The sequence below is a fragment of the Cicer arietinum genome, chromosome 7 (genome assembly GCF_000331145.2).
Source record: "Cicer arietinum cultivar CDC Frontier isolate Library 1 chromosome 7, Cicar.CDCFrontier_v2.0, whole genome shotgun sequence".
Classification (NCBI taxonomy): Eukaryota; Viridiplantae; Streptophyta; class Magnoliopsida; order Fabales; family Fabaceae; genus Cicer; species Cicer arietinum.
The window spans coordinates 12,191,766-12,205,290 of NC_021166.2; the positions used below are offsets into that span (position 1 = coordinate 12,191,766).

General features: G+C 27.9%; 1 protein-coding gene and 3 non-coding genes across 4 annotated transcripts; all 4 read right to left on the reverse strand.

The window, feature by feature from the left end:
* Positions 1-3,377: 3,377 nt before the first annotated feature.
* Positions 3,378-3,470, reverse strand: LOC113787849 (small nucleolar RNA Z101). The gene has a single exon (XR_003474371.1). It is a non-coding gene; the product is annotated as a small nucleolar RNA Z101 (small nucleolar RNA).
* A 144-nt stretch (positions 3,471-3,614) lies between these two features.
* Positions 3,615-3,698, reverse strand: LOC113787860 (small nucleolar RNA snoR14). Its single transcript, XR_003474382.1, has one exon. It is a non-coding gene; the product is annotated as a small nucleolar RNA snoR14 (small nucleolar RNA).
* A 91-nt stretch (positions 3,699-3,789) lies between these two features.
* Positions 3,790-3,877, reverse strand: LOC113787852 (small nucleolar RNA U61). The gene has a single exon (XR_003474374.1). It is a non-coding gene; the product is annotated as a small nucleolar RNA U61 (small nucleolar RNA).
* Positions 3,878-6,031: 2,154 nt separating this feature from the next.
* On the reverse strand, positions 6,032-10,595 carry LOC101511593 (ribose-phosphate pyrophosphokinase 1). Its single transcript, XM_004508948.4, has 8 exons — positions 10,295-10,595; positions 10,011-10,184; positions 9,097-9,345; positions 8,788-8,931; positions 8,537-8,704; positions 7,456-7,525; positions 6,687-6,768; positions 6,032-6,267 (listed from the first exon to the last, which is right to left on the reverse strand). The coding sequence occupies exons 1-8, from the start codon at positions 10,454-10,456 to the stop codon at positions 6,087-6,089; spliced, it is 1,230 nt and encodes a 409-aa protein (XP_004509005.1). The 5' UTR covers positions 10,457-10,595; the 3' UTR covers positions 6,032-6,086.
* Positions 10,596-13,525: the final 2,930 nt, after the last annotated feature.

A 13,525-nucleotide genomic window follows, 5' to 3' on the forward strand; every position in this document is an offset into this window, starting at 1 on the left:
ATGCTCTCTCATTTAACTTTTTGAAAAATGCCAATATGATCATAAGGATTATTCTCCATAAATTTACTCTAACTAAAAATTCTCATAAATTATAAGCCAATCCAAACCACACTTGTTTAAAAAAGTCCATACATCACCAAGGAAGTTAATTTTCGTTGCATTATTAGTACATGTTGAAAAGAACCACAAGTCATCTACCAGGCAACAATCATAGTAATCCTCAACAACATCTACACAAACAAAAACAAAACCAAAAAACAAGACAAATATTACAGTTTTAGTGATTTCTCTCTAAAATGCAATACAATCTTCATTCTTGTGTTTTTTGTTTCAAACACCCCTTGCTTTTAACATTATTTTATCCCTTTACATGTTATGATGTTACCATAAGTTTTTATATATAATGCAAAACATTAGCAATATCATATTGAGAAGAGAATCAACAAAAAGAAATAGCAAACAACAGCAACCTTAAAAAGTACAAATGCATTGCAAAGAACATATCTCTAACTCATGGCAGAACAAAACTAATGTTATTGATTACACAAACAAAAAGAAAAAAATCAAAAAGCATGAATAAAATACAGAGAAAAAACTCAGCAAATATGAATACAAAGGTTAAGCAATTATCAATTGTAACTTTAAAAATATAAAGATAAACAAAACCAAATTACACAAATTAAAAGTAGAGTATCAATCATGGTAGAAATAAAATGCATGAACTCGAATTTTCAACACATAACTAATTTTTCATTTCTAAAGTTTTGGATGGTAAAAGTCTGAACTCATCTCAAAAGGGTATTTGACAAGAAACATCATGTAGATGAATCAAAATGGTGAAACAGCGGAAAAACCTAAAATGGTAAAACTTAGGTAGATGAATATTTGAGAGGAAACAGCAGAAGACGGATGGTGCAAGCACGAAGGAAGACGAGAAGAGAGAAGACCAAATAAAGAATTATTGTGCAAAGGCTTTTCTATTTGGGACGGTTGGCCATGGGGCCATGACTTCATTTTAGTTTATTTCAATTTTAGGATTCTTTTATTTTATTTTTTTTATAGAAACTATGATAAGTTTCATCATAATTAACTCACACAACTGCGAGGTCTCAAGCTCAAACACATGACAAGACGTCCAACTTAGCAATATCAGCATTTGCGAGTTATGCTAGGACGAACTTCGATTTTAGGGCTCTAAACATAATAAACATTGATTATAGTTTTGGGGTTTTGCTAGAATTAAAATTTAAAACTAAGTTATGGTTATAGTTTATCTCTACTAGGGATGGCAATTAGACTCATACACAGTGGATACCCGAAAAAAAAAAACCCACAATGGGTAGGGTAAAAACCCGCATAATGGGTATGGGCATGGGGACGGGTAATTACCCGCAAAATTAAGCGGGTATGGGTGCATGTACGGGTAGTATAGTACCCACCCCGCCCCGCATCCGCACTTATATAAATATATTATTTATTTATTTAGTTATTTATTTATTTATTATATTAGTGTTTAGTTTAATTAATTATTTTCTTTTATGTTTTAACATCTATTATTAAACCATTACAATATTTATAATTGAAACATAAAAGTTTGGAATTTTTTTAAGAATCTAATTATGAAAAATAGGTAAATAATTGTGATTTTATAACTAATAGTTATATCTTATTAATTGTGACTTTATAACTATACTTGCAACTTTGTATCAATTATCTCAGATAATATTGTCATATGAGTTGCAACTTCACAAAATATTATTATGGATATTTAAATATGTATTGTAACGAGTGTTTATTTAAAATGTTTTTTAGTTAAAAAATATTTTGGTTTATAATATTTTATGATTGAATTTAAGATATTTGAATAATTTTTAAATTTAATCACAATAATATCATTTATTTATCGATTTTTTTAGTTAAAGTGTGAATAACGGGTAAGGGTACGGATATTAAAGTTGATACCAAATAGGGTACGGATACTGATATTAAAGTTGATACCCAATAGGGTACGAGTACGGTTATAAGTATTTTTTTAAATCGCGGGTATGGGGACGGGTACTATAGTACCCTATCCAAACCCTACCCATTGTCATCCCTAATCTCTACTTTTTAAAACCAGTTCCCTTAAAAATTTAATTTTAAAATAAAGTTTACTTTTAAATTTTATGAATCAGTATAGTTCAAAAAACAATTTTATTCAGAGTTCTCCAAACCAATTCAGATTTTGCTTTTTTTTCCACCCCTCAATAGAGTAAGACTCTTTGTGATAATATTAGCGATTCAATTAATTTAAAAAATGTAAAATAACATAAAAGTGCATTCTTTATTTATTTATTTATTCAGATAGTTAATTTATTTAAATTATAGTAAATAAAATGTAAATTAAATTATTGTTTATTAAAATTATTTATTTTAAATTATAATGAATAAAAAATGATTTAATTACAAAATTAAGCGTAAAATTGGAAGAAAAAAATATAAGATGTTACTAGCTTCTTGAATTAATTATCAGTTTTTGCATTGCCACTTCTGGTAATGGGGGAATTTAAAAATTTAGCTGTATGTTTTGTTGATGTAAAAAGTTTAACACCATTACCACAATGATTATCTATAAATATAATTTTAAAAGTAATTATATGTAAAAAATCAAATTATTTTATTAATTTTACAGATTGATTTACAATACCAAAAATATATATACAAATTTTTACTAAATTAATACAATTTTATTAACTATAATATATATGATTATTTAAATAAACTTAAACAAACTATATTTTTTAGAATACCAATATCATAACTTAATAATTTAATTAAATTATATAAAATAAAAATCAAATTAATTTAATTAATTTTAATTAAACATTTTAGACTCAATTACATAAAAATTATAAAACTAATTTAATTAATTTTATTTAAATTTTTTGAATTATAAAATTATTTGACTTAATTTTTATATCTTTAGATAAAATTCATTACTCACAAGTTGGAATTTAAATCAGAAAATTTAATTTTTTTTAAAATTATACTAAATATTTTTGTAATTTGTGTTACAGTAAACATTTGAATTTGATAAATTTTATTGTATTACATTTTGTATTTATATCATATTTAAAAAAAATATAAATTATGTGTGGTCCAAACAAAATTAAATTAATGTCAATATTCTATTTCTGTTAAGAATTTTTAAATGCAAAAATAAATATTTTAGAAAAAAATTAAATTGTTAATAATTTGACCAATGAATTAGCAAATGCTGCATAACTATGCAAATTCCCCGTGAATACAATTCAAACTCATCATAAGAATAGGTAAGACAAACAAAAATGACATCATAAGAATAGGTAAGACAAACAAAAATGACAAACATCAATAATAGTGGGCATCAGTTCTCCAAGGTGTTGTAGCATCAATGAAATTCAGATGCAAATTACCCATTTACACATATTAAGATTCATCATATGCCCATCAATTTCAAAACATAAATTGTTTATCAAATGTTCATTCAGATTCAAATACAACAGAAGAAAAAACAAAAACTTACTACTCAAAAAAGGAACAAATCAACACAAATTATACATAAAATTAAGATAATGGAATCGGGAATTTAGAAAGCGATCAGAACCTGTCGGGATTCATAAATACATCAAAGAATATCAGAGGATTGACAGACAAATGAATTTATATCGTCACTTCGCTTTTCTATTCCCTCTTATTATTAATATAAAAATCTAATCAATTTATGCAAGTAATTTTTTCGTTAAAAAATCGTAAAAACAATATATGTAAGAGCTCAGAACTTCTTAGAGGATTGCGCCATCATCGACGAGTACAAAAGATGACCCGCTCCAGCACATGTTTATTTTCATCATTGCATCGGTATCAAGAATTGAAATAAATAATATTTTTAAGAAAAAAATGATTAATTGTGCATTCACAAATTGAACTACAAACCAAAATGAACGTATTACATAGAGAGAAGAAGAAAATTACAAAACAAATAGGTTAAATGAAGGAAGAAAAAGATTGAAGTTGCCGCGGCAGAAAATTTTCGTTGTTTGAAAGATGAATTCGGGGATTATTTATAGATATAAATTAGGGTTTTATCAATCTTAGGCAAGACTAGGGTTCCGCTCTGAAGTATATAAGAAGGGAAAAGTATATAAGAAGTGAAAGAGTTGGATCGGGTTGATTTTGAATTTCATGGGCCCAATAAGTCGTCATCTTGCATTTTTGGAAATCACGGCCTGTAATATATTTGTATAAAAACTATACATAATTATATAAAATTTGAGACTATGTTGACCAAAACTATAAAAATTTTAGACTAAAATAATTATAGGGCTTAACTCTCGTGTTAAAATATCAACAATATTATTTTTAACTCTTAGAGAGTTTATGTTCATCTTTAAACAAAACTCATAAAAATTCATTATCAATTTTAAGAAAATTCGTATGTTTATCAAATTTATAACTCAAGTCTTCAAATAACTCATATTTTCATCTCTAGCAACATCAAACTCTTCAAATAAAAAATTCACACTTGGATACCCAAACCACCAAGACAATATTTTCTTCTTCTTATGTCATTCTCCAAATCAAACCTCTAACCTAAATCTTAAAATGTGAGTTATTTATTTGATAGATTTGATGTTATTGTTGTTGAAGATAAAAATTTAAGTCATGAATTTGATGAAAAAATAGATTTTTGTGAAGATGATTGCTAATTTTCTGAGTTTTATTTGAAGATAATGATGATTTTTCTGGATTTCTTTAGAAGAGGATAATATTATTGATATTTTAAAACATAAAGATTAAATTGTTAACTAAAATTAAATAAATGATCAAATTGATAGAAAAAAAAACTTAATTATTATTTCGAATTAAGTTCAAGGATCGCGGGATGTATTTTGCCATAATTATATTATATATAACTGGTGTAAAGAATTTAACTAGCCAGTGTAATTAATTAACCAACTTAACCAATTAAGATATCTAACAATTTTATTAATTTAGGGATTTCATATTTTTCAAGGTTAGTGATTTGGATTTACTAATTTGTTAATATTTAGGTAGCAAAGCTATATATGCTTCATCATGGATTATTACTTTATATTCTAGTGTTAAATATATTCTTAGTCCCTATAAAAAAAAATTAAAAATCATTTTTAAGTTGTATAATTTGAATAGTTCATGTAAATTTGCATATGTTAATTTGAGTAGAATTGCTTCTAATGGTTGTAACATGCTTGCAAGTAGATATTGTTTGTAGAAAATGTCCTGATGTCTTGTTTTGTTAAATAAAAAATTCACCTGCAAAAGCTTTGCTTTCAAGGTGCTTCAAGAATTGATTTACTATGCTTTGATGTGTATGTAACATGTGCTCACTTTTAATTTGTGGATATTTATCCTTTTTTGGAAGTGATTTGAAAGGTTGAGAGGTTAATAAACGTGATGCAATATTCCAGGGCTTGATGTTATATTGTTTAGTAAAAAGCTTGCACCCACTGACTAAGTTTTAGATAAACCACTACTATTCAATCATTTCTTGATGATGAAATCCATACACTCATTTTCTGTTTTGAAAATTTTCCATTTTGAACTGTTTTATTTTTCTACTCCATTGTTACTTCTACAGGGAAAAGTTTTATTGAGCTCACATGAATTAACCACTCAGATAGAGACCCAAAATCCCTTGTACCCTTGTACGTTGCTTGATATGCCTAATTTTGACGTGACGGTGAAAGTAGACCAAGATATTGGAAATTTCCAAAAAAAGACTAAACCAAAGTAAAAAAATATTTAAATCAAATTGATTTTTTAATAGATTAAAACCAAAATTTGAAAATTAACATAGACAGTTGCTCTATTTTAAGAGACAAAAAATATATTCAAGTCTATATATATATAAAGGTCCACTACATAACATTTTGAATTGAAACCAAAATGATATGTTGAGCCTTAAAAATAATGGGCGACAACTAAAAGACTAAAAGTAGAATTTTATATGGAGTGATAAAATAGACAGGACTATAATAAACAACATTTATTGATTAAAATTAACTTCAAAAAGCAATTTTGATTGTTCACTGAAAAATACTACTGACAGAACTATCATCATGAATACGCCAAATAGTTTCGCCCAACAGATTTGCTACGGTAAGAATAGTTAACTGGGGGAAATAGTTCTTCTCTGAAACTGGAATGGTGTTGGTAATTATCACCTCTTGAAATAAGCCACTGGACAGCCTCTCAATTGCAGGAGGGCTGTAATAATGCAAATAAAATAAAATAAAAACATAGTAAGACTACAGCTTCATACATAGTACATAGTAATGCATCACATATGTGCCTAGGTACATATATTTATGAGCTAAATGTCAATGCTAAACATAAAGTTCCTGGATGCAGAGAATGAAAACAATGCCACCAATAGGATGATTAGGGATGAACATAGAATTGATCTGAGCTAGAGTTCGCGTGAATATAGGTTTGGTCTGTTAAAATAATCCAAGGCTCGATAACCTGGCTGACTAACGAAGCTGATTACTGAATAATTTATTATTATGGTTAACGATTTAAGCAGTATGTAGGCTGATGGAAATCGGAGAACGTGGTATTGAAAAAGTATAACATGCTTCAGATTTAAGAAGCAGACTCTAGGCCCTAAAACTTCACTACTTTACCTGAAAACACCATGAGTACAACAAGCATAAACTTCCCTAGCTCCCTCTTCATGTAATAGTGCTGCACCCTTGGCAATGGTTCCTGAGATCCAAAATAATTAGAACAAGACATTAACAAACAAATATCAGTCAAGAAAAGGAAACGAAACACATACAAACATCATACTTATTATAGTTTCCTACACAACAAAGACACCGCACTACAAATTTTTGTTGAGGAAATGAAAATGGAATCTTCCAACTAGATACTGGCCATCTTCACAGGCAAATGCAAAGAATAGAATGATGTAAAACTCAATTACTGTCTTAAGATAGTATTAATATTTAATAATCAACTCCAGTCTCTCAAGTTACACTAAGCAGTTTTTTGCAAGAATAAATGTTTTTTTAAATCCTGATGTGAATACTTTAAAAATAAGGAACACCAAAATAATAGTACAGAAACATTTGGGATCTGTTGGATAAAAATTCATGAAAAAAAGACAGTCGGTATGATGACAACCTTAAGGCATAGCCCATCATGCAAAATGCAATAAACAAAATAGAGGCAGAGCTGCAGCAAGAATTACAGAGACTGTGTGTGTGTGTGTGTGTGTGTGTGTGTCAAGTAAAAGGTTTAGGATGTACATAAAGCTTTAATCAACAAAGGAAACACAAGTATTTGTTTTCTTAGATTTCTTTTACCTAGCAAAAAACTACTAAATGCAACAAAAAAAGACAGGAAAAAAAATCTGTTGAAATGGTAAATTGTGCATTGAAGAAGGCATACCAGCAGTGTCAATCATATCATCCACCATTACTGCAACTTTTCCTTTTACATCTCCGATCAGATTCATCACCTGCAGGGGGAAACATAAGACAGATAAAATATACTTAAATGATCCATGTGTGTGTACAAATAAAAAACCAATGCACTACCTCCATCCCAAAATAATTGAGTCATTTGATGATTTAACACATATTGAGAAAAGTGTATAAATGACAAGAGAGAAAAGAGTACTTTTACTAAATTATCCTTGTTAGGTATTGGTATATTATCAATGTTATAAATGCATAGTAAAACATAATGCATAGAAAATGATGTAAGTAGTACTAATTAAAGGGAACAGTTGGAGAAAAGGTGCATTGGAAATTTAAAAAAAGTCAATTATTTTGGGACAATTTCCTTTTTTTTTGCAAATGGATCAATTGTTTTGGGACAGAGGGAGCAATATATTGTGATCCCTCTAGACCTTGAATCCTAATAACCTTGTCAAAATAAAGGAAAGTGGACAACAGTGAGGAAGTGTCTTGTATCAGGACCACAACATTCCTAACCAATTCTAATGTATTAAATTTATCACAACCTAGAATAGAATAATAAATGGTGCATACCAAACAAAGCTAGAAATATTCAAAATGTCACTGTAAATTACATAATAGCATAGCCATAAACTACCCCACTATGCACCTGCTGTCACTGTAAATTACATAATAGCATAGCCATAAACTACCCCACTATGCACCTTCTGTAGGACCGATTAAACATCCTCCAACCCTACAGCATTACCTCCAATGTGCTAAGCCAGATAATGCAGAATGGGAGCAACTTAGTCACGAACTTCTATCTTTCTCAGATAAAATTTAACTTTATACATACCGAATAGGCGTTATCAATAGCCACAATCGGGGGTTAAGCAAAGTGAACCAGAGAGCGAAAACTTATTTCAGAAATAAGTAAAAATTGATTATGAACACCAATATAAACCAAACAACCGCTGTTTGAAAAATATAACCCCTTACATAAATGGAAATTCCAAAAGATATGGATCATTACAAGGATGATGCATAGATTTTGTTGCAGTTATTACCTCAGCTACATTGTGTCCGTGGCGCCTTTTGTCTACAATAGCTAAAGGTGCATCAGATAATTTCTTTGCAAAAGCACGTGCTCTTGCAACGCCACCAACATCAGGGGAAACAACCACCAAGTCATTTGAACTTATTGTCTTACTAGCAAGGTAATCAAGGATCACAGGCTAGTGGACATCATACACAAATGCATTAGAAAACAGGTGGTGACAAAGCATTAACAGACTATAACCATGTAGAGCTAACTTACCTGACAGTGCACATGATCCACAGGAATATCAAAGTAACCCATGGACTGCCCTGAATGAAGGTCACAAGCAAGAACACGGTCCGCCCCAGCTTTAGTAATCAGGTTTGCAACAAGTTTAGCTGCAATCGATTCACGCCCTTGAGTCTGTTAAGGAACACCAAAAAAATTGCTCCAGTAATTGCTTATAAACATGCACCAGGGCGACAAATACATCCAAATCACTCAGAAAACAAACAAAAAAACACAACAAGTGGTAAACCAATGAGTAGGAGAATCGTGTATGTTGTGTGTTATATACAAAATACTTGCCTTTCTATCAGCTCTGGCATATCCAAAGTATGGAATAACAGCAGTGATATTTTTGGCAGATGCTCTTCGGCAAGCATCGATCATTATTTGAAGCTCCATGAGATTCTCATTGGCAGGAGGACAGGTTGGTTGTATAAGGTATACATTGCAACCTCTAACACTCTCTTGTAACTGGACATAGATTTCACCATCGGCAAATCGCTTTGTGGAAATCTTTCCAAGTTCCAGACCCATGTACCGAGCAATTTCCTAGTTAAAGCAACACAACAGTCACAAAAAAATTAAAAATTCTCAGCAGAAACCTACCCAATTGAAAGATGGGCCATACAACTATTTTTCATTGCAAAGGACCAAAAGGTTCAATAAACACTCAGAATCCGAATTAAAGAAACATGTTTTTACAGGAGTACCTACCATGTTTATACCTACCCCATTGTGCTAGATGGCACTTTCAATACAATTTTGAAATCAATTTCAATTATTCAATTGATCCATTCAATCCAAAAAGAAATTATAAACATTTATTCAGTTATATAGCATATCATTATAGTCATTAATTAATTATAAAAAAGTTAATCAAAAGACCAAAGTCCTATTAATTCCTGAATGATGATAAATGCAGTGGCACTTGAATGTACATCCAGTAAATAAATATGCCTTCAATAATACTCGTCTTTGGAATGAAACTAGAATGACATGAGTAAAAATGGTATTTTGAAAAGTTGACGTATCTGGTTAAAAATTTAGTCCAGATACTTCAAGTGACATTTTTGCTTATATTTCAATGCGGAGGGAGTTCATTGGTCCTCACATATAGACCAAAAATAATTTAACAAGAGCAAGAAAATATTTTTGAGACACTAATTATTTAACTATATACTTTTAAATATTAAATTTAAGAAAAGTATAAGTACCTGGGAGAGTGCAGGATTAGCGGTGCCAGAAAACAATTTCAACTTGTTACCGTTTCTACCTACGATTTTGTCAGTCCTTGTAGATTCCATGAACTTGGGGAGTGTTTGTTCGTTGATAATGGGAACAATCGGTTTCCCGTTAACGAAATTTGACGGTTCGGACATATCACATTTCTAGTACACAAATGCCATAAATAAAAAATAAAAACATGGTAAAGTATAAATAATAATAATAATATTTATTATTATTATAATTAAATAAATAAAAGAAAATGAAATATTACCACACAATTGTACGTGACGTTTCGAGTGCGGGGAAGGTCAACAAAACCTAATGTTCGAACGGTGAGGCCATGAGAGGCGCCAGTGGAAAGAGAAGAAGAAGAAGAAGCAAAAGCCATTGTCGATGATGACGTGTATTGAACTTGAATGAGTGATGAAGCCATGTGTTGAGAAAAACACTACGTGTCGCGGTTAGGGTTTGTCTTCTTCGGTTTCTCTCTGCAACAGAGATAGAGATGTTTGAAGCAGAACAGAGCGATTCTCGAGCTCTGTTGCTTGTGGCGGGTCTGTGGGGTTTTTTTACACCAAAGAGAGAAGATTCGGTTTTTTAATGTGTTGGGGTCACTGAACTGCGTCGTTTTAAAAGAAAAAATATTGTAAAAAAGTAAATCTTAAATATATTTTACTTAATATTCTTGAAAGTCTAGAGTTTAATATCTTATTTGGTTAAAATTCAAATTACTCATTAGATAATCAAAATATTCATCATTAACCTTATAATTGCAATAAATTATATCTTTTTATAATTTTTATAATATTAAATTTTATCTTTTTAGACTATTTTGATAATTCAATAATTAATTTAAATTTTTAATTGTGTCATGGATTAAAGGAATAATATTTTACATTTTTAAATACTAAAATTATGATTTACCTTTTAATTTTGTGATCATGTTCATCATTTATAAAAGTAAAAGATAAAAAGATTTAAAAAATATAAAGAATCAAAAAAATATCAACTAAATGATAAAGATCTAAAAATATATTTAAGTCAACAAATAACTAGTAAAGGGAAACTAATGCTAAATAGGATAACTATACTTTACTTGTTCTTTAAAAAAAATAAAAATAAAATAAAAAACAATTAAGAGAATTTGTACTTCTCATTAGTTGTCAAATGTAAAATTAATTTAAAGTGCACATTGTATTTTTATTAAACTCATTATACTTATAATAGAAAATTATTTAGGTGTGCATGCCAACAAAATTATAAATGTTTATGTCCATTGTTTAGTAGAATTTGTTTTATCCTTACTAAATATTAAAGGTGTTCCATGTGCAGTTTAAATCAATTTTAAAAGAAAAACTAAATTGATCAAAAGATTAAAATATTAACCGTCGGTTCAATATGAATGATAACTTAAAGAAATATTAATTTGATATGATCTAAATTAATGTGAATTAATTTAAAATGGTTTTTGGCTTATTCAAATTACAATTAGTTAGTTATAAATTTTATTTTAATAATATTATTACAAAAATTACATTAATATAATAAATTTATAATGAAATATTATATATAATATACTAAAAATTAATATTATGAAATAATATATAGTTATTAGGTTTGAATTATATAAAATAGTAATAAAAATATATCAATTTAAATAAATAAGTTTTATTAAAAATTAATTGAAATTAACAAATAATAGTTTAATGCAACATCTCACACCAATAAAAAAATAAATAAGGATTAAAATTTATAAATACGTTTTAGTTCGACTTTTACAAATGAATCTGAAATCTAATACCATTTGAGCGATTTTCATAAAAAAAAAATTAATTTAGATATTAATATTCAGTTTTGTGCATGTTTTTTTTTTGGATTGGTTTGTGGTTTTGTTTGTTGGTTTTGTATTGCTTTTTTTGTTGCACCTAATTCAATTGCTTAGAATTAAATAAAAATTAATTGGCTTAATTATAGTTTTAATTTTTTATTTTTTTATCTAATATTTGTTTTAGTCCTTTATTTTTTATTTTAAATCATTTTTGTAAGTTATCTTTTAGAAGTTATCTATCTTAATTCTTGCCACAATTACTCTAAAAATTATAATAACATTTGATTATTGAAATATATTATAACAATCGTTAATATGTATCATTTATAATATTCTTTAAAAAATATTTATTTAACTCAATAATAGGTTTAAAACATATGTAAACTTTTTTAAAGAAATAATATTTATCAAAGTTTGTTATAATTTCATTTTATCTTTATTAAAATTGCAAATTTAACTTTACAACTGCTTCAATATTAAATATCAATAATTCATAAAAGTTGTTTAGAACAATTATGAAAAAAAATGACTAATATTAATTATTTATAAAATATATCCGACAAAAATAAATTAAAAAAATAAATAATCAAAATGTATATTTAATAAAATATAATAAATAAAAACCAAATTAATTTCACACATTCCAACTCGAGAGGGAGAGGGGGGGACCTAGCCTACAAGAACGTATACACTCAATTTACACTTTTCTAGATACAAAGGTGACGATATTTGTATAAGGGTGCTATTTTGGGTTAGTCAAAATCTTAATGTCTCGTTTAATTTGTTTGATTTTATTGTGTTTTGGAAAGTGCATGTTCTTGATTGAGAAGAGGAGTCCCCTAATTCGCCACTGTTTTTGGTTCGATGTATGCCACTATGTCATCTTCACATAATGAATATATTCAGTTTTATGTTCATCCACTAACTAAATGCTAGTTTGATATTCTCTTGCCTTATCTTTTTTGTTTGTACCTTTGCTTTTTATACATTGTAAGGAAATTATTTGTATACACTCACCTAAAGTAATGTTTGGAAGTTTACAATAAACTAAAATAAAATATCCGTCTGTGTATAATAATTTTGGATTTATATTTTTGAGTGAGATAAAAATTACATTCATGAGTGCAAAGATAATGCAGCGGCGTAAAAAATGTACATTGTCATTCAGTTTAAACAATTCAATCTACCACATTTTACTATATAGTGTTTAATCAATTATATTTATTTAATTATTTATTATCATGACGAATTACAATTAAATGATAATATAAAACAACTTTACATTCTGAATGAATTATATTTATTCTCTACATTCATTCCTACATGTATTTTCTTAATTATGTCAATACACAATATATCTTCTTAATTTGAAACAAAGTTTGTCTATATTTACTAAATCAGTTTTTTATCTTTAGTAGGCTCTTTTTCTTCAAATGAAAATATACTGTAAAATTAATTTTTAATTGTTTATTGAAATTATTTTAAAGTATATATATCATTTAAATTGTAAAAAGAAAAATAGTGACATTATTTAGACTAGCATATAGATATAATAAATATAAATAAATTTGTAACATAATTAATAATATCTTAAATTATTTAGTATGAAGACCTATTTCTCTTTACTGAATAAATCTTATTTTCAGACCTAAAACTCTTGTTTTAGAAGCGTAA